This window comes from Odontesthes bonariensis, chromosome 22, assembly GCF_027942865.1.
Source record: "Odontesthes bonariensis isolate fOdoBon6 chromosome 22, fOdoBon6.hap1, whole genome shotgun sequence".
Lineage (NCBI taxonomy): Eukaryota > Metazoa > Chordata > Actinopteri > Atheriniformes > Atherinopsidae > Odontesthes > Odontesthes bonariensis.
In genome coordinates, this window is record NC_134527.1 from 19282165 (window position 1) to 19304865 (window position 22701).

The 22701-nt window shown below is 42.8% G+C and overlaps 2 protein-coding genes across 5 annotated transcripts in view; one reads left to right on the top strand and one right to left on the bottom strand.

Annotated features, from left to right (window-relative positions):
- The window catches only part of cdk5rap2 (CDK5 regulatory subunit associated protein 2), a 32523-nt gene extending 26283 nt beyond the window's left edge, over window positions 1-6240 (top strand). For 3 of the 4 annotated variants that reach the window (XM_075456327.1, XM_075456325.1, XM_075456324.1), the window contains 13 exons: window positions 382-729; window positions 1224-1349; window positions 1511-1627; window positions 1826-2015; window positions 2903-3024; window positions 3542-3763; window positions 3878-3967; window positions 4060-4322; window positions 4411-4560; window positions 4645-4783; window positions 4948-4994; window positions 5106-5160; window positions 5731-6240. In XM_075456327.1, the coding sequence (XP_075312442.1) occupies window positions 382-729; window positions 1224-1349; window positions 1511-1627; window positions 1826-2015; window positions 2903-3024; window positions 3542-3763; window positions 3878-3967; window positions 4060-4322; window positions 4411-4560; window positions 4645-4783; window positions 4948-4994; window positions 5106-5160; window positions 5731-5855 (1994 nt within the window). In that variant the 3' untranslated portion in view covers window positions 5856-6240. The remainder of the gene's footprint in view (window positions 1-381; window positions 730-1223; window positions 1350-1510; window positions 1628-1825; window positions 2016-2902; window positions 3025-3541; window positions 3764-3877; window positions 3968-4059; window positions 4323-4410; window positions 4561-4644; window positions 4784-4947; window positions 4995-5105; window positions 5161-5730) is intronic. The other variant, XM_075456326.1, reaches the window with a different exon arrangement.
- Window positions 6241-6285: 45 nt separating this feature from the next.
- On the bottom strand, window positions 6286-22273 carry nup188 (nucleoporin 188). The gene is made up of 43 exons (XM_075455602.1): window positions 22120-22273; window positions 20351-20405; window positions 20113-20186; window positions 19944-20028; window positions 19763-19843; window positions 19615-19659; window positions 19420-19512; window positions 19178-19297; window positions 18829-19040; window positions 17646-17760; window positions 17202-17402; window positions 16651-16731; window positions 16461-16553; window positions 16245-16364; window positions 16016-16142; window positions 15715-15873; window positions 15045-15171; window positions 14874-14961; window positions 14696-14772; window positions 14463-14577; window positions 14258-14378; window positions 14093-14159; window positions 13773-13898; window positions 13415-13655; window positions 13130-13336; window positions 12869-13038; window positions 12676-12745; window positions 12516-12583; window positions 12214-12409; window positions 11878-11955; window positions 11683-11768; window positions 11447-11592; window positions 11187-11365; window positions 10178-10378; window positions 9986-10078; window positions 9710-9862; window positions 8801-8938; window positions 8637-8711; window positions 8258-8476; window positions 7987-8118; window positions 7832-7905; window positions 7402-7531; window positions 6286-7069 (listed from the first exon to the last, which is right to left on the bottom strand). The coding sequence occupies exons 1-43, from the start codon at window positions 22143-22145 to the stop codon at window positions 6890-6892; spliced, it is 5244 nt and encodes a 1747-aa protein (XP_075311717.1). The 5' UTR covers window positions 22146-22273; the 3' UTR covers window positions 6286-6889.
- Between the last annotated feature and the right edge of the window lie 428 nt (window positions 22274-22701).

The following is a 22701-nucleotide window of genomic DNA, read 5'->3' on the forward strand; positions in this document are numbered from 1 at the left end:
CTTAAAGTTGCATTATTCAGTGGTACCTATCCGGTTTAATCCTCAAATTGTATTTCCCTTGGGGGAAAAAGGCAGCAAAGACTATTGCAGAATCCTGTGAAGCATGTCTGTAACAGCCAGTTCAGAGGGTTGTTGACCTAACACTTACCCGTTTGCTCCTGTAAGTTTCAGTGGTTCAATCGTGGTCTGATAGTGCTGGTTAATGTGGAGAAGTTATACCAGTGAATGACCTCCTGGTTTACAGCTTCTTTCTAAAATAATTTACCAGAATATAGTTTCAATTTCAGGATTTAATGAGTAACGAGTTTTCATAAAGCTCCATAGGGATAACTATTTTGGAGTTGGTTATTTATCTTTCTTTGTAATCCTGTACATATTCAGGCCAGCAGCATCGCTCTGACTGGACAGGAGTCGCTGTCACTGCTGCAGGAGGAGCTCAAGAAGAAGGTGTGTCGGGTCACAGGGAGGCCGTCAGCAGACTGGAGGGTCTACAGAGGGAGAACGGACGCCTGCAGGAGCAGCTAAGAAGCAGCGAAGACCTCAACGCCACCCTGCGCACTGAACTGGACCTGCACCGCTCAGTCATGGCACAGACTAACTCTCACCATCAGGAACGGGGTCAGGGCCACAACCAGGAGGTCTCAGAGCCTCAAACAGAAGCCTGTAAACATGACGCGGACATCCTCTCACAAAGAGGTGCTGGAGAACACCCTCGCACAATGAATTCAGGTAAATTATGGGCATTGGTAGTTATTTAAACTTGTATGATTCGATTACAAGATGACTGTGATGTGTGTTTTAAATGTTCATTCTTTATCAGCAGTTAGATTTGTTACATTTTACACTGAGTGTAAACTACTCTGATAGTTATTTCAGATTAGATGCTGACACAAATGTATGATATTAAAAGAAATGTGCATTTCTTACGCAAGAACCTTTTTAATAACGGCTGCATCATGAGAAGTGATTGCTGCGTGATCCAGACTGGAGAGTAAGAGTCATATCTGTTGCTTCAGTCTAAGCAATTCTGTTTGCAGCGTGTCTCTAGAAAGGCCCTTGTGTTAAGTAAGTGCAGTACTAAATCAGTTGGTGGCTTTGGATGCGTTTTCCACTTTCCACATTTATTGACCTCTGTTTTGTGTGTTTGTTCATGTTTTCTTGAGAACCATAAAATTCATTTCAAGTACCCCCTTAACCTGGATGTGTGCTTGTGTTGCTCTTAGAGCTGCTTGCAGAACATCTACTGGAGATCAGAGCTTTGCGACAACGCCTGGAGGAAAGCATTCGCACCAATGACCACCTCAGAGAACAGCTGGAGAAGAGACTGGCTGAGGTGGAGAAAGACACAGGTATACACACACACACACACACACACACACACACACACACACACACACAAAAACTAGCACTCTTATCCTATGTCATTGGCTTCCAGGTTGCACGTCATCATTATTAACTGTAGTCGTGTTCTGATATGCCGACTGACCAATATGGGCATTTTCTTTTTCAGCGTCCACCAATATCTTCATCCACGGCAATGAAGAGCAAGGTCAACTGGCTAATGAGGTGCGATTCCTCTGGGAACAAAACCAAGCCCTAAAGGAGCAGCTCAGCATGGGATCTAGAGGTAAAACCCACATTTTCCTACAAGTTTCTAACCCGACAGAAGTAGAGTGACAATTTTGCAAATTTCATAATAAACCACGTTAATGCCACTCCTGGATGCCCTGAAAGTTTTTTTTTTTTTTTTTTCATGTTTTAACTTGGCTGAACAAATTCAAAGTGGTTGAACACTTCCTCACAGACGTCTGTCATTTGTTTTTAGATAAGCAGAAGGAGAATGAGAAGCTCCGGGAGACACTAGCCAGGCGGACAGCCAAACTGGAGCAGAGCAGAAAGGAGTGCGATGCTCTGAGGCAGGAAAACTTCCATCTGCAGGAGACACTAAAGCACAGCAGCCAGGAAAATGCACTGCTGCAGGACTCGCTGCGCTCCTGCAAAGAAGGGCTGCACAGGTACATACAAGCGCAGGCTTCTAAAGGTCTCCTCACAGGACACACTTCCTGTCATTACTGCCCTTCTCCATGCAACCTGAAACCTCACACGGCTACTAATTAGCATTCTAAATGGTCATTACCATTATTCCATAGCATTAGTACATCTGTGAAACTTGAGTCTATCATGGAAGGCTCATCAACGAACACACAAATGCTCATGGCATAATGATGGTACGTGACCTCTTGCCCCATGTTCCGCTGACACAGTTGAGTGAGGCTGCAACTCGAAACCAGGAGTCCAGTTTAGTGCATGATCGCGTCTCCGCTCCCTTTCGCTCGTCTGAGTGTCTGACGTTGTGTAAAGCCCAAAGCTCGGGCTCCAGTTAGATATAAAACTTGTTTTCTGCTCTGAGATTAACCAAAACATTTTGTCTATAGACGTGATTCTGTGCAACATCACAAAGGCGTGTGTGCAACTAGGGGGCAGAAAGCAGAGTTCCTCTTATTAGTTTCACAATAAGAACATTGTTCAATATTCCTAAAGTATCACAGCTTTTTGCCAAGAGTAAAAGATTGTGGATCCAGGTCAGAAAAAGGGGAGATTTGGCTCCAGCACGTCCAAAAGCGGCACAAACTGTGATGCCCTTTTATAAAACTTCATCTCTTGTTGCTACACAGAAAACAAAACTGCATTAAATCATGTTTCTTTACATTTATTTCTATCTTTATCATCTTGTAAACAACCACAGTTGCCCAATGTGCTGCACACAGCGTTAACACACGACTGTAGCAAAAAGAAAACACGCTCACAAAAAAAGAGCAGAGCGAGCTGTTATCACATCCACTGAATGTCATTATTAGAAGTTGGTGCCTGTTTAAAATGTTTCCATGTGGGATGTTTTCAGGTCGCTGTGCGAGGTGAAACTCCAGAGGCAGCAGCTGTCCGACTCCCAACATCTTCTCCAGTCTCTGCGGGTGGAGCTGCAAGTTTACGAAAAGATAAAAACCGACTCCAACAAACACGAGGGTACGAGTTTGGTTGAAATGTCCCGAGTAAAGTGCAGTGTATAAACTTTTTATTTTTATTTTTCTGGGAGGGTTACTTAGTTGAGAAGTAACACAAAATGTTCAGCGACCCATATTCAGATTCCTTTTCAAAGACTGCCATTAGCTCCAATGCATGGATCAACTTTTGCTGAGGCACAGCTTCAAAAAATGCTGTACAAAGAGGTGTGTTTTCATTCTGTGTTATCAGCAACGTGGTCCATTTCACTGATGCACACCTTATTGCCCACACCCTCTGTAATAGCACAACTACATATAACCATACGATGAACAGCTAATAGCTATTCAGGTAAATTTGGTTTAGAATTGGACAATTTGCATTGTCAGAATATAAATTTTCATATGAACTGTGGACACTAACCTGTGATGTTGCAGGGTCTGACTGGTGAAATCCAGCTATCCAGTTTGCTTCTGTTCCCCTTGTTTTGGTTTTCTGTGGCACTCATGAGAGGATATCTGATCTTTCTTTCACTGGTCAGGATCTAATGAGACCACGCAGCAGCAGCAGCAGCCCGCCCCGGTTCCTTCCTCCGGCTCTGTGGACCTCGCAGAGCTGCTGTCAGAGATCAGACACCTGAGGCTGCAGCTGGAGAGGAGCATCCAGACCAACACAGCTCTGCGGCAGAAACTGGAGGAGCAGCTGCTCAGAGGACCCAATCGCTCTGAAACCATCAACATCAACTACCTGCTGTCCTCTCCAGGTGAAAACCACACTGTTGCACATCTTATTCATCTTGGACATAAACAGGAAGGCATATGAGCACATGGTGGAATCTGCCGGGTTGTGTCAGTGCTGCTTTTTGCCTCTGTTCCAGATGAAGGAGCCAGGTCACCGGGTCGTGAAGGCTGTGATCCTCTGCGACACTCATTCTACAGTCACAATGAACATACCAGTGTCCTCCATGGTGAGATTACCCGCCCACAGATGGCGTGATGTAGAATTACTGAAAGACTGAGTTGTGCATTTCAACACGTGCATGTGCTTGAATGTTCTCAGCTGTGAAACATCATGCTCATTCAGAGGTGGACGGCGGCTCAGTCAGCAGCAGCTCCAGCGACAGCGTCTCTGGCGCGCCCTCTCGGCTGGTGCCCGGCCACAGAGCGTGGGCCAATCGCAATGGGCGTCATATTTTGGGGTTGATTGAAGACTACAACGCCCTCCGCAAGCAGATCTCAGAGGGCCGTAAGCTGTCCCGCAGCATGGACGCACAACTGCAGGAGTGTTTCCACACACTCAAACAGCAGGGCGCAGACAACAAGGTACAGACAGAAGCAGGACTATCATGCTCGAATTTGCTCGTATTAAAGTATAACGAGAGTTAATGCCATTGTGTGCACATCGTTGCAGGCAATGGAGCAGCAACATCTGAAGAGTTTATCCATCAGCACAAACACCATGCAGCATGTGCTGGAGGAGGCCGGCCGACTGCTCAAACTGCTGTGGAGAGTCTGTCTGCCGGGTGGTTACGCAGCAGGGGACGGCAGCAACAACCAGCAGGTAGATGCAAACGCACACCTACTGTAACTACCCTAGCTAATTAAGCATCTATGCACCTAATCCTTCTGTTATCCTGTGTGTCAGGATGAGCTGCTGAAAAATGAGATAGCCAGACTGAAGAGCAGACTGTCACAGCAGGAGAGGATGCTGAGCGGCGCCGTTAAACGTCTCCGCACCACCAACCAGCTCAAAGAGGGAATGGAGAGGGTCATCGTCGACCAGTGTACGATTATTTTCTTTACCTGGAAACTTTCTCCTGAAAAGAAAAGCTGCTTGGATTACTTGTTTATTTTTCCAATTGTAAATTTGCTGTGACTTGAGGATCTTGGCGATAATCAATGTAACATTATGCAAATTAACTTGTGTATTATTGTCTCCTCTGCGCAGTGTCTCTGACCCACGGAGTGCTGAAGAAAGCCCGGGGCAATTTAGAGGTGAGTCTACCCATAAACTTAGAACCCACTTACAAGATGTTCCGCTAATGTTCCTCTCCTCAGTGAATTACTCTTCTTTTCCCCTCTGTGCTCCCTGTGAAATAATGGTAGACAAATTACTGTACCCTCTTTGGCCTGAAAGGCCCGTCTGGAGGACCAGGCGAAGGTTAGTGTGGTTGGGTTGCAGGCTGTCAGAGTGATCTGATGCATGAGTTTCATGAGCTCCTGCATGAAAGTGGATACCAGAATGTTATTATATTGAGACACTTTAAGACTTTTTTTTTTTTTTTTGGTTTCATTAAACAAAAGCCAACAGAAACACATGCTATGGACAGTTTGAACTGCATTAAATATGATTGATTTTTGATGCATGAGGAGCCTTTTCTACTTCAGGCATTTTGAAAGAAATAGTTTGACATTTTGGTTATTAACTGCTTGCAGAGTTCAACTCTGTGGTTTTACATGGAGTAGTGTGACATCAGCACAACAAACTTTCAGGCACAGAAAACCACAAATTGTGTTACCTTTTATAAGACAGTGTGGTGAGTTTTAGAAGCTCTGGGAGGTATTGATCAAAATGTCAAATTATTTTTTTAAATGAACGAGATGCCAGATGCATGAGTATCAGGTGGTTTTATCCTGCATGTCTGTGGTCAAAGCTGTGCAGTGATTGTCAACACCTCGCTGTTTTTCCACAAGCCGTTGTTACAATCTGCTGTCCCCTTGTCTTATGTAGGAGGTCCCAGTCAGTGGACAGTAGTGGACACCACAGACACTCAGCCTGAGCGGACAAGTGTCCCCGTTTCCAGACGGACTCCGCGCAGACACTCCGAATCATCAGAAGATCGTAGCAGCGACTAAACCTGCAGGTTTAGCACGCAACACTGCTTTTGATAGTTTACCTTGTTCATATTCAGATATTGTCCTGCTGTAAAACGATCACCTTGTTCCCCAAAGCTCTTTTTTTTTTCTTTAAATTAACCTTAATTGCACATGCTTTGCCTTTTAAGATTTACTTCTGGTACTGAAGTTGTAAAAGTTTCTTTAAAAAAAGAGAATGCCTTTGTAAATAGTCCCTCCAAGTTTAATATTTTTCTTTTTATATGATGCATATAAGAAAATGTATTTTATTACCAACTTGTTTTTACTTTGTTTTCACCTGTCGGCTGATGTATAGGATGGTTTAGAGCTCAAATGTGTATGAGGAATAATGTGCAAATGCAGTAAAGATGAATATCAAGGTGAATCCTTCGAGTCTGCTGCTGTTTGATTCAAAGACGTCTCTCCCCACTGTGGTACAAAGGTCCCTTTATTAGCATATACATTTTCTTTTAAAGTACAAATCTTGGCTGCCACTTCAGAACGTTAACACAGGATAACAAATGCAAAAATAGCTCAGGTTGAGATTTAAGTGAAAAGGAAGTGAAATAGAAAAGACTTTACAGGTAAGCTCTACTACATTTAGTAACACAGGTCGTATTTAAGTAGCACTTTAAACGTGTCAGGTCGTTGTCGTAGTGACCTATAAAACTAGGCCTGGGAAAGATGGACCACAGTCAGCGACTGATGTTCAGTAGCACCAAGATCTCCACAGACTCAGAGCTCCTCATCATTTGGGTGTTTTTAAGAAAGCTTCTTGTTGACCTTTTTAAAGTGAGCATTTTGGTTGTGTTCTTGGAAAGTTCAGTTGAAATAGTTTTGGCAAAATAATTATTCTTGGCACCCATTCATTGTTAAACATTATCAGAGTAAACACTAAGTCACATTTGTGTAACTTGAACACCAACGGTAAGCTTCAAAATGGGGGATGACACCATATAAATACATATGACCCTGGCTAACTACAGGTGTGAAATGTTAACCTTTTTTGGGGTAGAAAAAAGACAAACAAACGTCTATCTCTGCACAAGTCTGACAAAGGCCTGAACGAGCTGGATGACGGGCTCCTGGCCTTCGTGGCTCACCTTGGAGCCAGGTGTGGGTGGCTTGGACTGAGCAGAGGGGAGGATGCCGCTGGCTGGAGACGACGGAGAGCCCCTCCGGAAGTGTCGGGACAGGCTGGAGAGAAGCGTGCTCTGAGGACGGAAACAAGGAGAGAGGAATTCATTGTAATAATGGTATACTCAATAAGTACAGTCTGAAGAATATGGCGGGGGTTTTACTTCAGACTGAAATGTGAGGAAAAACAATCATCTGGTGGATAATGAAGGTCAATTAAAAATGTGTATTATTTTTAATATCCGTATCAGTCCATGCTACAGTTTTTTTTTCCCCTTACTCCCAGTTTTGAGCTCAAAATATGACATTTGATCACATTTGTTGGAAGTGTTTCCTGCCAATTGGTGACACAGTAAAGAAGAATATGAGCAGAATTGACACTTCAAACAAGGCAGGTCAGAGATCTCACCAGCTCAGAGCTGAGCTCCTGCTTGAGCCTTTGTTTGTCTCGAAGGAGGATGGAGGGATCTTTGAGACACCGAACAGCCTGAGAGATCAGCACGTAGAAACAGTTCTCCATGGTGAACATCAGCAGTGACCTGAGGAAGAGAGACCACCTCTGAAATGTTAACCCTCTGGTAAAACTGAAGCTCTTTCATATCGGTCCACTAATAATCAACCTAGTCATGCAACTCACTGTAAGAAGCTTGAACAGCTGTGACCTGATTGGACTAACCTCTTATTTATCGATTAAACATAACACCAATAATGTGTTAGAAACAGATTTTGTTGGGCAGGCAAGTAATGATTATCTTTATTTTTACCCAAAATGTTCTTTAAAAGACATTTAAAGTGTAAAGTGATACCAATTTCCTATATTAGGAGGGATAATTACTCACTTCAGAGCTTGAATCTCCTCTGATGAAGCCAGTGAAGCTATGCTTAGGGAAACTGGCTCTTTCTTCTTCTCCATCTGCGAATAAACAGCACAAAATGATCAGGAATCCACTGTAGGCTGATTATGGTTCATATTCATCAAATAAGCAAGGTGTACCTCGCTCAGCATGCTCAGGGCCACGTTGATGGTGGCCAGCAGGGTCCCAAATGAAGGAGCCACATCAGGGTCAAACGCTGGCGTTGTGAAGCTGAGTACAAACAGGGTCCTGTACTCTGCCAAGTCCATGCACTGACACACAGAAAGAGATCATCAGAATCTTTACCTGTTCCTGCCTTCATCGCTTGACATAAAGGACGTCAATAACTGAGTTGAGAACTAAAGATTAAACAAATTTTGAGGCGAGAGAAGTGATTTCAGCTCGTCAGACCTGGTCCAGGAGAATCTGACAGCAGTCTGGAGTGAAGTGCCGCAGAGTTGCCAGGGTTTTGCTGAGTATCTTTAGAAGGCTGCACTGCACAGCGAGCAGGGCCTTCTGTTCGGCCTCCTCTCTGTCACCCCCCCCTGCTGCTGCCTCTTTTGACAGGGTCTGAGGGGGCCGCTGCGCTCTGGGAAGGGGACCGGGGGGCAACGCCTCACCATTCTTTGCCTGAAAAAAAAATTGCACTGAGCTGTAATTCACTTATAACATGTTCTCTTGTCTTGGGCACATTTAATTCAGTGTTTGTGATGCAGAATCACGAAGGAATGCAATGATGTTGCAGCATCGTTAGAAAATGAAGTTAAAAAAAATAACCCAGTTTGCTTACCTGGAGGTAGTGATGGAGCATCTTTTTGCTGTGAAGCAGATAGGTGCAGGTCTGGCACAGGTAACACAGGTTCACCTGCACACAGCAAAAATAACCAGTAACTGAATGCTGAACACGAGCACCACGCATTCTTTTTGTTGATGCTGCGGTTTCCTTCGACTTGCCTGCACATCTCTGAGCAGCTTGGGAAGGTGAAACTGCCACTCCTTACAGAAACTGGAGAGCTGCAGCAGGAAACCAACCGTGTGATCTGCCTCGTCCAAACAGGCCAAACTCTGCACTGTGCGCACTGCGTTCAGACACTGAGCGGACAGCAAAAAGGAAGCTCAGCTTCATGTAAAGGGGTTTTGAAAACAGCCGAAAGGGAGACTGCTGCTTAAAGGGATAGTTCGCCTCTTTTGACATGAAGCTGTATGACATCCCATATTAGTAATATCATTTATGAACATTGACTTACCCCCCGCTGCGTCCTGTGAGCCGAGTTCCAGCTGAGTTTTGGCGTTGACAAAAGTAGTCCGGCTAGTTGGGCTTAAAAAATAAAGCGTCTTGCTTCTCAAAACAATATGCGTTCAAAAGAGTAATACATTTGCGTCACAAAATCGTTCACCTTAAAAAAAAGTCAGACCTCTCAATCGCTTGGCGCTATTTCTCTCTCCCTTCGTATCACTGCAGGCTGTGTAAACCATGCAGACCGAAGTGCAGGCCGAGCAGTAAACACTGTAACAGGTGCGGCTATCGGCAGGTGGCTGTATGCATTGATATGAAGGGAGAGAGAAAATAGCGCCAAGCGATTGTGAGGTCTGACTTTTTTTGGTGAACGATTTTGTGATGCAAATGTATTACTCTTTTGACCGCATATTGTTTTGAGAAGCAATACGCTTTATTTTTTAAGCCCAACTAGCCGGACTACCTTCGTCAACGCCAAAACTCAGCTGGAACTCGGCTCGCAGGACGCAGCGGGGGGTAAGTCAATGTTCATAAATGATATCGCTAATATGGGATGTCATACAGCTTCATGTCAAAAGAGGCAAACTATTCCTTTAAAATATCACCAGGTTTTTACAGGTTTATACCTGTAATATGCGTTCTTGATGTACTCCAACAAAGTCCAGAGCTTCATTGATGAAGTTGTAACGCAGAGTCTTGAGAAGACTCTCCATTAACGACATGCAGAGGCGGTACACACCCGGCCAGCAGGCGGAATCCTGGGACTTCCGGGAGAAACTCTGCTCAGGGACATGGATGCACCCTGCTATTAGGTCGTATTATCTTCACATCGGCATCATAAGTCACTGTCGTTACTCAAAACGCAACAAACTGTAGAGTGAAAGCTGACATGTTTCTCTTACCTGTGATGCACCGTTTGATGTGACCTCGTACACACTCAGAAGAGGGAGGCAGATAGTCTGAATAACTCCTGCTCCAGCAACAGCTGCTGCCCCCTAGAAGAAAAATGAAGACGCCTTAAAAAGTTAACAGCTTTAATTCATGAGAAAAGACCGATTTAAAGATGTAGGTTTAAATTAGAAGAGCGTGTTCACCTGAGGAGTGCGGGCCAGTGTGAGCAGCAGGTGAAGTGCAGCTTCGGTGAAGTAAAGGTTGTGTTTGGAGCGCAGGCTGAGCTCCACAGCGCTCAGCACCGAGGGCAGGACAGGAACCTTCCTCATCACCGACACCCAGTGCTCACCATCCTCATCGGTGCGGCACAGCTCCTTCGCGAGGTGGAGTGCTAGAACACACACCTAATAAAAAAAAGAAAGAAAAGTTCCTGAAAATGGCTAATGCTTTAGGCTACTCTGATTTGTCCCTCGCCAGCACCAAGAGCCACTGTTGCCAAATCTTGTGACAGAAACTAACAAACCCATCTGAAAACAAGCAACTATTCTATAGAAACATAATAAGCAAAACTAGCAACTTTTGAACTGACAGTATGCTTTGGAAAACATCAAGATTAAAAGAGAGCTCCTTTAAGGTGTATAACTTAGCCCAAGCTTAAATGTTACATGTTTTTTTTTTCTTATTTTATTTCTCTTAGCTATTCAGATGAGCAGATCCTGTTAAGCATAAAACCTGAGCATTAGCTTTAAACAGAAAGCAGTTTTTGTTTTTTTAAAAAAGGGAAAAAAAAGACCCTTGCTTACTCTAAATATGACCTACTTCAGTTTAAGGTAATCAGATAATGCTGTGAACATGACAGTGTCTTACTCAGAGTACGGTTTTAACCAGGTTATTATTGGAATAATGCCGTGCATGGAAACGGGTAAAGGTTTTTAACAGATAAACATATCACATGCATGTGCAATTTTATACAATTTCAAACATGATTTAAATAAAATATTTTAAAATGAATATTGAAAGACACTTTTCTGCCTCAACGCTGTGTCTGAACATTGAGAAAAATCCTTAAAAACATCAATTATAAATTAATGAAAGCTGAGAATTGGAATGGACTTGAATTCGCTCTTTTTGTTTTCGGTTGGTGGGTTTTAAAGATGAGAACCGTTTTCACCTGGAATCCTCTGGTCATCGCGCCCTCTCTGCTTTGCTTACCCCGTCTCTCTGGTCTTTCTTTGGCCCACGAGGAGATTCCGTCTCCATGCTGTCCTCGTCCTCCGCCGTGTCTCCCATCTGACTCATGTGACGAGTGCTGTCGATGAGCACCAGCGCCTCGTCTTTAACCGTCTCACACACAGACAGCAACAGCTGGGGCAGCTGGGAAATATCCCCACCTATTCGGCAGTCGAGGAAAAGAAATGAGCGACTAAACTTTTGATTTAAAAAAAGAAAAGAAAAACGCATGCGCTTCTTACCGTTGAGTCCCTGAATCTGCAGCACAGAAATGAGAGCAGAGAAGAGTTTGGCTTTGGTCCTCTCCATCATCTGCTGGTCAGCTTGTAGGACGTTCTCAAGAATCAGGGATAGGGGGGACAGGATGTCTGGAGCTGCTGCTATCACACTAGATACAAAAAGAGAGCGGTTTATAAAAGAAGAGGAATTTAAGAGTATGTCAAATTCTTCCTCTGTCCATTGCACACTGCACACACACCTTTTCCATTGTTTGAGGAGGATGAGCAGCAGAGTGGCCATCATCGATCCAAGACGAAGACAAGGCTCAGACATGGGTGAGGTCAGCTGAAAGGGACAAAAAGCAGGTAAAAAAAAGATAAATAAATTTAAAAAAACAAATAGAAAAGAAGAAGCCATAAATCACAGAAATACGTTTCACGTTGTGGTGACTCACAGCAGCTTTAGTCCCATCGAGGACGTCCATGAAAAGCTTCAGTTTGGTTGAGTCCTCTGTCAGCTGCATCACATCAGCCTAAAAGCAGCAAAAAGCAGAAGATTTTTTACAGAAAAGAACAAACAAAGAAACAGCAAAGGATTTCACAGACCAGTTAAAAAGAAAAGGCTCAATATATTGGGAATATGCCGTTGGCTGACACATGAGGCTACAGCCTACGGCATGTTGTCTTAGCTCAGGGTAAAGTTTCAGATGCCAGCTGATGAGAGGGTGGTAACACGCCAAAATGTCATGCTATTCTTTTAAGTTGAACTGGGAACGACGACTGTAACATACGTGACTGGTGGAAAGAATCAGCAGCATCCGCCAAGCAGAGATCAGCATCTGGGTCTCCGGTAAGTAACAGATGCCTTCCTCCTCCGCCTCCGTCACGTGGCACACCAGTGACTTGACATACTGGGACCAGTACTCATAGCGTCGTGCATTGGAGAATTTTTGAAGCCCATCCTTTAGAGACTGCTCCAAGGAACCACTGAAACAACAACAACAACAAAAGGGAGCCTCGATTACAACACTTGAGACATCGCTGATAATTAGTGATATAAACAGCCGAGTTATCGTGTAGATTCTGAAATTACCTAACGACATAGTAGATCTCCAAGCCGACGATTTTCATTACAAAGGCACAGGTCTCCAGAACACATGACTGGGGACACATTACAAGTCTTTGAGCTGACACATCCCTTAACATCCAGTTCTAGATGTAGTCTGATAAGCAAAGTGAAAACGGGACGATACCTCTGTGGTGTCTGAAGGTGGAGTGAGGGTTCCAAAAAGAGGGGTTGTCAAATTCTCCCAAAATCTTTCTCTGCATAAAAAAAAAAAAAGGCAACAACACACCATGTATGCTTACACAACATCCACTTCCATGTTTTGTTGTTGTTTTTTTTCCAGGCCAGAGTAAATTCCCCCCCAAAAAAAGTGTGCTCACTTGGTCCGCAGCACAGAAATGGCGCTGTCTCTGCGATCCTGCCAGAGGGCCAGGAGGAAGGCGAGGGCTGCTCGGTGGAGCAGCGGCGGACACCAATATTTCCCCTGCTGTTTGGAGTCGATCAGGTCCAACACAACATGAAGACAGCTCCACTCACCCAGCAAGAACTCCTATAAGGTAAAAAAAAAAAAAAAAAAAAAAAAAAACTTTGAACACCTGTCGGGCTTTGCTAAAAACAAATAAACTTGTTGCATTTCATACCTTTGACCCTTCGTTTCCATCTTTCACTTCCAGATTGAGGAAGAGCTCGATCAGGCCAGGCTGGGTTTCCACGGCAACAGTGAGAAACTCTAGGATCATGACCTTTATCCTCATGTCTTCTGTTTTGCTTTGCAGCCGTGTGAGGAACGCGTCTCTGATGGCTGCCGCATCGCTGCCAAGGCAGGCGTAGACGGACATGGGAGCAACCTACAGAAAACGTTCCGTGCCATATTAAACCTTTCAAGTATGAATCGATAATCTGCGTTTGTGCGGTAAAAGTCTTACTGTGGCGAGCCTTTTGAGCAGCTGGATCGCGAGGCGAGGCAGCGCCGGATCATGTTTGTGATAAATATATTTGGCTAAGACAACAATCAGGTTGTTGCCGTGACCGCCGTGCTGCGTCAGCGCCTGCTCCAGTGGGGACACGGAGTCAGACGGCGGCTTCAGACGGATGACGTTGTTTGTTACAGAGAAGGCCAGCTTGACTGTCTGGATCAGGATCTGACCCGGTCCCTCAGAGCCACAGCTGGACAGAAAATGCAGGAAAAATAACCAAAGTTAATTCGTCAAAGATGACAACACAGTTGACAAAAAGAAGATAGAATATAAGGAGAACTAAGATGAACACTTCAGGCTGGTTCACCTGCTGGGCTGTGCAGCGAGGACCACATCTATGGTGTCCACTCCCACTCCCATGATGTTGACGACAGCCTGTCCAGCTTCTGTGTTCGCCAGGCTGTAGATGCAAAGGGACTGCAGGGTGGGAGTGCTGCATCAAGGAAAGAGGAGGAAATCAACAAGATTCTATGTGAACAACTAAAAGCCTGTTAAGTTTAAACTTATCTTTATCAAGTGAACTTTTTTTTTTTTTTTTTCCATGATCGTTTGGTTGGTCGTCTTAAAATGACCAAAAACAAAAAGAAAAAACATGTTGGTCACAAAGTTAAGAAAATACACCCATACCTGCCCTGGTCCTCCCCCTCTGGGCTCAGATTGAGAATGGCATGAATCAGCTCCAAAATGAGACAACCTGCAGCAACAGAGAAGCCAACTCTTACTCAGTCTTGCGTTTATTTTGCCATTTAAAGAGAGAAAATAAAAACAAATACAAATAAATAGGGCCTTCACCTATTCTCTCTCTAACTCCGTAGGTATTGTAACGCCACTTATGGTACGTGGGCAGCATCTCCTTTAACACCAGCAGCACGCAGGGGATCAGACCTTTGTTCTGAGTGCTTCCAAGCTGACCCTTAAAAACATAATGACAAACATACAAGACGCATGTCACAGCAGCCGGACAGAAAGGTTTGCGTCTTCTAAAAACTGTAGTTACCTTAACCAAGGTTGTAATGAGACGAAGGAAGGCAATCGTCACAGCATACTCCCCCCTGGGCTGCTCGATCTGGACCAGCAGGTTGCCGTAGTTACCTGCCTTCATCCCTTCAGCACTTGGGATGGAAAAAAATAAAATAAATAAATGTTGTTTCTTTAACTTCCACCCAAAATAACGTCTGATATTTACCAGGGAAATTAAATCGTGGATGGGTTGTTTTTTTTTTAATTCACCTGACACACTGAGCCATGTTTGTCAAAGGGTTGGAGGCAAAGGGGAGGAAGCCAGTGTGGTGCAGACTGGACCACACCTGAGAGCCAAAAATAAAAGAGAAGAGCTAAGTATATGAGGAAAATCTAAAATCTCAGATTCCCCACTTCTGTTCATACCGAAAGAACCCATCATACCCACCTTCCCTGGCATCCTAGCAGCCAGCACGGAGAGGCAGTTCACGCAGGACGCAATCACATCCACTGGGGGGTTGATGACCGAGGTTAGCCTGACAGAGAGGATAAATCCACTTTACAGATGAAGAATGTTTTAAATGGAAATAAATGCCAAGTGTCTCTAAAGTCAGATTACCTTTGGAGCAGCATGTAAATGCGTGACGTGAGAGGCAAGAGACAATCGGACACAGTCCAGTCAGTGTTTATGATCTTATGGACCAGGTCCAGGATGGGCTTTACACGCGCGCAGTGGGCTATAACATCTGGCACAAGAAAATACAGAAAAACAAAGATTTTAATCATGTTTAATTCATCAGTGCTAATAAAAAAATAAAAAAAAAAGCTTTTTTTTTTTTTTTTTTAAAAGCCAAGCATTTGTTTGTTTTTAGAAATCATAAAATGAATACTTTCGGTGTGCTTCAAACATTACTTTAGTAACTTACAGTTGTTATTAGGACCCACGTAGTGAACCTGAGCTCCATCTTTGTGGAAAATATAAAAATTTGTCTTGCTGCAGTCTATTTTTTTGGTCTTTTGTCACCAAATTCCATGGAAAATAAAAAAAGTGACCTTGGACCTCTGCTGCAGTTTAAGACACCAATAAGCCACATTTTCTGAAGCTCAACAAAGACAGCCGTTGTATTTTACTGAGTTGATGTCACACCCACACGTCCTGCTGCCAAAAATGCTCACAAGCACACCAAGTCCTCAGTCCCAAGGAGTACACAATGTGCTACTGTGGAAGTACTGTTTACTTAAAACCAGAAAATTCAAGCTGCTCGAGGAAAATGTTGACGTTTGTGTACCGGCGGTTGAAACGACGTGGAGCAGCATCTCCACCTCACAGGTGAAGAGAGTCCAGGAGCTGTAGGAGTGGTCCCAGCGCACCATGTAGCCCTGCTCCCCCCCTATCATCACCTGGCCCAGCACTCCCTGGGGCATCCACAGGTTAGTCTGCCCAGAGCCTGATGATTGAGGTGGACAAATATTGATTCAGAAAAATACCCCCACATTCATGCAAAAGACCACCAAAACTTCAGGAAATCTTGGTTACATTCGCTCCATCTATATCGAGATGTTGCAATAATGATAATAAAGAAAACTAACCGAGGGGGTAAAGGAGTTTTGGAGTTTGTCTCCTCCACAGCGTCTCGTCATCATTGGAGATGACATCGTTGGGCTTATGTTTGTAAACTTGTGTGTAAAATGACATCTTATCCAAGAAGTTGTACACCTGTCACAAAGAAGCCAAAGTATTGATGTTTTTTGTTTTTTTTAAAGCATTTACATAAGAAAAGCCTGGGTGGGTTAAAGTCTATGCAGGTATACAATTTACCTTTTTTACAGTCGACTTATTTGACACGAGGGCAGTTAGAAGCTGCAGCAGAGGTCCAATCTTATGGGGGAACATCCCAACTGCACTGTCCAGGATCATCCCGAGTCCCATGTTTGGCTTCTAGATAATAATTTTGAAAAACAAGATCGATTATCAACAGTAATCTTTTTATTTCTCTTATCACCAAGCACCTTTCATCTTGTGGGTCGAGCTCACCATTTCCCAAAAGACTTCAGCCAGACTGGGAGCAGAAAGGACCTCACAGGCAGCATCAATCAGATTGGAGGACTGCGTCGCCACGCCATCGGTCTGTCACGTCCATTAAAAGGAAAATTACCAACACAGATCACAATCATAAATGTGTGTTTTTGCGGGGGGGGGTTAGACGTGTAAAACCGGGCTGTACCTGCAGGCTTTCTTCTTCAAAGGAAGTGACCACAAACGAAAGGAGGCCATAGATACACATTCTCGCTGTGCTTGCTGTACACTGGAGAGATGGTAAAAACATCACATAACATTTCATGCTGCAGAAAAAAGTGTTTTTATGTGTGCGCGAATTCCCCAAAGTGGGATATTTGCTGGCTAAACTTTTCATTTTAGAGGTCAAACAAAGAAAATCTTTTTGAGTTTTTGTTTGCACGTTCCAACCAAGGAAAAAAACCTCCCACACTCCATTTTTAAGAGGATAATTATGAAACTTGAAACCTGATTGAGTTCAGATTCTATAAAACTGATGAAAAGAAACTTTTCATTCAAGACTGATTTACTTCAAGCGACGTTTATAGCTTTCATGCAGGCAGTAAACACTCTGGAGGAGGAGAGAAACTACAACTACAAAAGACACTGAATTTGTTTAACATAAAAAAAATACATTATTCAACACAGCTGATTAGTCTTGATTTCCGTGGACTTTCATTTTGGCATTTTACAATCAATTTCCCACCCGTTTGATCTTACATTATTCCCCGAGACTCCGAGCCCTTTCAGCATAGTTGAGAGGTACTTGAACACCCCGAGCTGCAGGGCGGTGTTGCCTATCCTCCTGATCACGGGGCTGGACTCATCTGGTCTCACTGTGTGTCTCAGCAGGACCCAGGCCAACAACACAGGCCCATGATGAGGGATGTCACCGAGTGTCAGCAGCAGCTGATCCATCTCCTGGAGGAACGACAAACATCAGATGCGAGAAGAATTCGTCATGAAAGTTTACGTCATCGGTCTCAGAGTTGTACAGGTGGAATTATTGAGTTCCTCCATAAATGGTTCTTTCACCCAGTCCTGCAGATCTTAACAGCATTCAGGCCAATATCTGGAATGGCTTCAGGTTTCAGACTGCTGTGATTTTATGCGTGAACATTAATGCTGCTAATTTTCTGCAGTAGTTACAAGTTTAAGTCGAACCTTAATGACATCGGCGGCACCGGAGAACTGGTGCTGTTCTGTACAATCCTCCAGAGCACATTTGTGCAGGAAGTCAATGTCCATTCCCTCAACCAGGATGAGAGAGCTCAAGTATCTGCAGGTCAGAGAAACAAACAAGTCATTCAAAAAGCACACAAGGAAATATTACTAATATAAAAATAAAGAAAAAAAACTAATATACCAAAGCCCCTAAAAAAATTAGCAGCTGCTAACACCCGTCTTTTGAGTGCAACACAACATACGTTTCTTCACCATTCAGTCCCACATCAAAAGCCTCTGCAGTCATTGGCTCAGGCTTTAATAATCTAATAAGCATCAATGTGAACACATCACCCAGCTGCATGCACCAATTTTAACTGTGGAGGCTGCAGTCAAGGATCAGTTTGACTATTCTTTTTTTTTTTTTTTCCGTAACAGAAACAGATTTACCAACTGTCACATCTCACGTGGAGACTCAGAAACTTACAACAGATAATAAAAAATAAAAAAAATAGGCCAGACTGATTCATACCCATCCTGAACAGAGCAGGGAGTTTATGCTTTGTCCAATCAAAAGGATTATACTAACCTAATTATCTCAGAGAATTATCAGAAACACAGCTCGTAGGACACAGTGTGATGCCATCCCTTCATGTTGTGGTAGAGACAGACTTTTCCCTCTGGGAGGTAAAGGTAAACTGGACCGCAAAGTAATAATACACTAATCTAGCATGTCAGTTTTTATAATATTGTGTATGGCATTAAATGAACAGGTAGAATCTGCAGTGCAGAGTTACAGGTTTTCCTTTTTACTAAAAAGTGTAATATAACTCCCAGTTCCTTTTTCTTGTAATAATAGTCAAATAAATAACCTGCCAATCTCGACCAACTTCTAATATACCAATTTAAAATCAATGGGATCCATTGCTGCTTCACGTCAGCAAGAAAAGCTGCTGACGTGAAGCTCATTAGGAGTGGTCGCAGAGACGTAACAAACATAACTTCCTACAGCTTCTGAGTCAGATAAGAGTCCAGCACGATGAGCGTGAACACTCGTGTTATGTTATGTGTAGTCATCATAAAAATAAAGCAAAAAACAATCAACATCAGCCAGACAGAGTTGTCAGAATCAGGGAATCGTACATCCATCCGATTTAAGGATACTCAAGGTAAGCGCGCTTACCCGATCCGGTCGACCAGCGCATCCATGCTCTTGTCTACCAAATGTCTGTTGGTCTGTCTCAAGCCAAAGCCTTGTTCTTTGAACATTTTGGTGAAGCTCAGAAGGTCAGATGGGCTCATCTCAAAGTACGCATAGTAAAGAAAGATGATCTCTAGCAGCAGAGACTGTTCTCTCAGACACTGCAGGAACCATCGTGACACCTGTCTCTCCGTCTGGAAAAAAAAAAAAAGAGGAGATGTGTTTACCTGAAGGGCTAATGGCAGTAATGACCTTTAAGTCCAACAGAAAACTTTCAACCAACATTACAACAAAAAGTCTGGTAAACATATATGAACTAAATGATTTTCACCATTAAGTTTCCATGGGTTTCCCACGTTGGTGCCTCGGCCTGGAAGAGATTCTCAAACTGTGACTGATAGTTGCTCACCAAGTCCTTCTCCAGCTTATTGACACTGTTACTGTATTCAGCCTGGACAAAAAATAAATAAAAACATGCCCGAGGTTCCATAAAACAGGCCACTACCACCTACTTTTAGCAAGAAACACACAATGTAAAAACAAAGAATCATCACTAATGTGAGTGCCTCTCACCCGATAGGGATGCCGCTCATCCTGAAAGTATGTCAGCAGGTGGAGAACGCATCTGAGCAAACACATGCGCTCCTCATAGTAATAGTCAGCTATCTGTGAAAACAAACACACGTGCAGTTACACTTTTTGATGAAAAGTGGGAGTAGCCCCCCTCATACTGATCTTATAACAGCTCGATGCAGATCACTCTATCACCTTTAGCAGCAGTGCCTGGCTCTGCCGCTCATCCTTTAGAACAACCTGTTGAGGAGATTCAACGATGTCAGCAATCATCATCATCATCATCTTTTTCTTTTTGTTCTTCTTACAAAACAGTGAACTAAGAATACATGTGAACAGGCACCTTTAATGAATCACGGGTCCCTCTGTAGTCCTCCTGCAGATAGCACTGTAAAATCTGCACGCTCTGTTGTTCATCGAGATTCTGCAACATTAACAAAACCTCGAGTCATTATCAAACATTCACTAAATTAAATGATAAGAACAATGCACCGCATGTTATGCCAAACGGACAGGATTGTTACCAATAGTTTACTGATCCTCAGACCAAAGTCCTTCAGTGTCTGTGCAACATCTTTGTTATCCTTCACTTTCCCAGCTGACGATGAGCTACAAAAGGGGATGAGGGACAATTAACCATTTCATTCTGAATAACTATACGTTTGTTGTGAAAATACCAAGGAGTGACAATACCTGGGTGGCTTGTAGTAACTCAGTCCTTGATGCAGCCTCTCCCAGTGTTTGTCAAGCTCTGCCTCAATCTGAGCCTGCAGCCATCAAACACAAATGCCAACAGAGAACATTTTCTCATTTACTCCTCAACTTTCAACACCTACAGAAGCATCGGAAAACAATTTAAAAACTGATCTACTTAATATTTGGACTTTAGGGTCCTTCACACTACATGACAAAAAGCAGCAAGGAGACATACCGGCTCTCTCAGTGCGGACCTCCCTAGCAGTATGGTCCATAATTCTCGACAGCTCCTACGAGAAGGAAAGTTGTATGTTGGAGCAAAGCATTAATTAGCAATAATGTGTGCATACTGCTGCGTTAACGCACATCAGCACCTGCCTATACACAAGAAATTACCTGCTTGTTCTTGTATGTTAAGCCACAAATTGTTCTTTGTGTGCAGATCAGGGTGCCAAACATGACAATCGATATCCAGTCAAATGAGATTTTTCTTTGCCATATATGCAGTGGTAGCTATTATTTCAGGATCTATGTTACAGTATCTTGATCTGTCAGGTTTAATCGATACAATGTATGCCATCATGACAGAAATGTTCATATGCCATAAACATCTTCACCATATTCATATGCAGGTTCCATGGAAATTAAATCTGTTACAAGAAATCTCAGTGTGTGGTTTGGAAAAAAAATACAGAATTGAGCACCATGTCACTAAACTTGTCCAGTCATGTTTTTTTTTTCATGCTGAAGAAACATTTTAAAAATTATGTTCATTGTCATTAAATATGCACTCATTTCCTTATCTTGTTTACCGGAACAGCAAATAAATCCATAAAATGATTCCAGATTGCACAAAACTCAGCTGAAATGCTTCCAACAACAACTAGGAAACGTGACCACATCACACCGGTTTTAGCTTCCCTGTCATGGATTCCAGTAGGTTCTAGAATAGCTTGTAAGGCTCTGAATGGCCTCTGTCGTAGGTACATATCTGACTGACGCAGTCCTGCATAGGACTCCTTATCTATGCCTGAAACACGACTAAAAACACTTGATGACAGCTTATGTTCTTAAGGTGCCAAAGTTGTGGAATGAGCCTCCTGAAGAGATTAGCTCAGCAGAGTCAGCAATCTCTTTTAAATTATTCGTTAATACATACTTTCATTTCTTTCACTTTTAAACCTTGCATCTTTAAAGCTGACTCCATCATCTGTCCACTTGACAAGGATTAGCCCTCAGCTATTCTGCATCCCTTACATTAATTAAAGCCATTGATAGTTTTAAATCTCTTCCCCTTTATAACCAAATTCTATACATTTTGCAAACGGCATAACAAATCTGATCCCATTTTCTTGACTATGAAACTTATAACTCAATGTTCAAGGTGCTATTTAAACATTCCTCTATAACGTTAATCCCACAATCATTTAGCTTTGCAAAAAGATCATCTAAATTCAATTAAACAATTTACTAACAGACTTAAAATTGAGTTAGTTTCATTTTTTACATCAATGCTCAAACAGTGCGTATGTGAAAAGTATTATATACTGCAATAACTTGAAATAACTTAATTACTGTCCTGTCCATGCCCGTCAATGGCGTTGGCTTCTTCATTATTACAAAATCGTAATCAAACTAACTATCTAACCAGTGACGACATACGGTAGCTATTGATGCTAACTGAAAGATACTTTATCTCGACATAAACGGAGGGTTTGTCATCAAATAAACAAAGTCATATCACTCTCTGATCCCACAAAGTTCTCGTGCTGTTGTTGACATGCGGCAACGGAGAAGCCATTCAAATGTTTAGTTGCTAAGCTAAGCTAAGTTAGCGTGGTGCTAATAGTGAGAAAGACAAACTGTTAAATGTAAGTGTTACTGCTATTCTAACCTAATAAAAATACACACTGCATAAAAAATAACCATTCACTGGCAAATACTTCACACAATATAAATTTAAACAATATGAATGGCATATAAAGTTTGACGCTATTTGCCTACCTGACGCTGATCTCCAATTCCGCCATCTTCGCTCCTGCTATGTGATTGGTTAATTTGCAGGCTCGTCATTGGCGCATTCTTCTTCGCTGATGGCAGGGATATTTTCTTCTTCGTGAGCCAGCTGTCAGTTTTGGTTCTACTTTACTGCCACCTTGAGTGGGTTCAGTCGATTTATTTTTCATTAAAAGGTCAACAGACATGGAAATATGAATGAATTGGATTATTTTGAAAATAATTATGACTACAATTAATTGAATTCCAATTGGCTTGAATTGGACTATACTATTTAAGTGCCTTGAGATGAAATTTGTTGTAATTTGGCGCAATATAAATAAAACGGAATTGAACTGAATTGAAAACTTTGCTAAAAAGGTATAGACATTATGACAAACTTGGAAGCTATAATGGCACATAACAAAACGCTGGTCGATTCCCTTTTCTTTCCTGCATGTCTCCTTTTCTCTGCTCTTGTCGGCATTTGTAATGTGCTCTGTGTGTGATGTTCTCTTTATTTCGCAGTCAGCTTTTCCTGTTTGTTTTTAAATGTTTTCTTCAACAGCTTAATGAGAGACACGGTCTGCA

Excerpts from the sequence above, each read along its gene's own strand:
- nup188 (XM_075455602.1), bottom strand. The coding sequence starts at position 22,145 with ATGGCGGAATTGGAGATCAGCGTCAG. Across the intron at positions 19,041-19,177 it reads AAACCCATGGAAACTTAATG|ACGGAGAGACAGGTGTCACG; the intron begins GTGAAAATCATT and ends TTTTTTTTCCAG. Across the intron at positions 16,554-16,650 it reads TTGAAGAAGAAAGCCTGCAG|ACCGATGGCGTGGCGACGCA; the intron begins GTACAGCCCGGT and ends TGGACGTGACAG.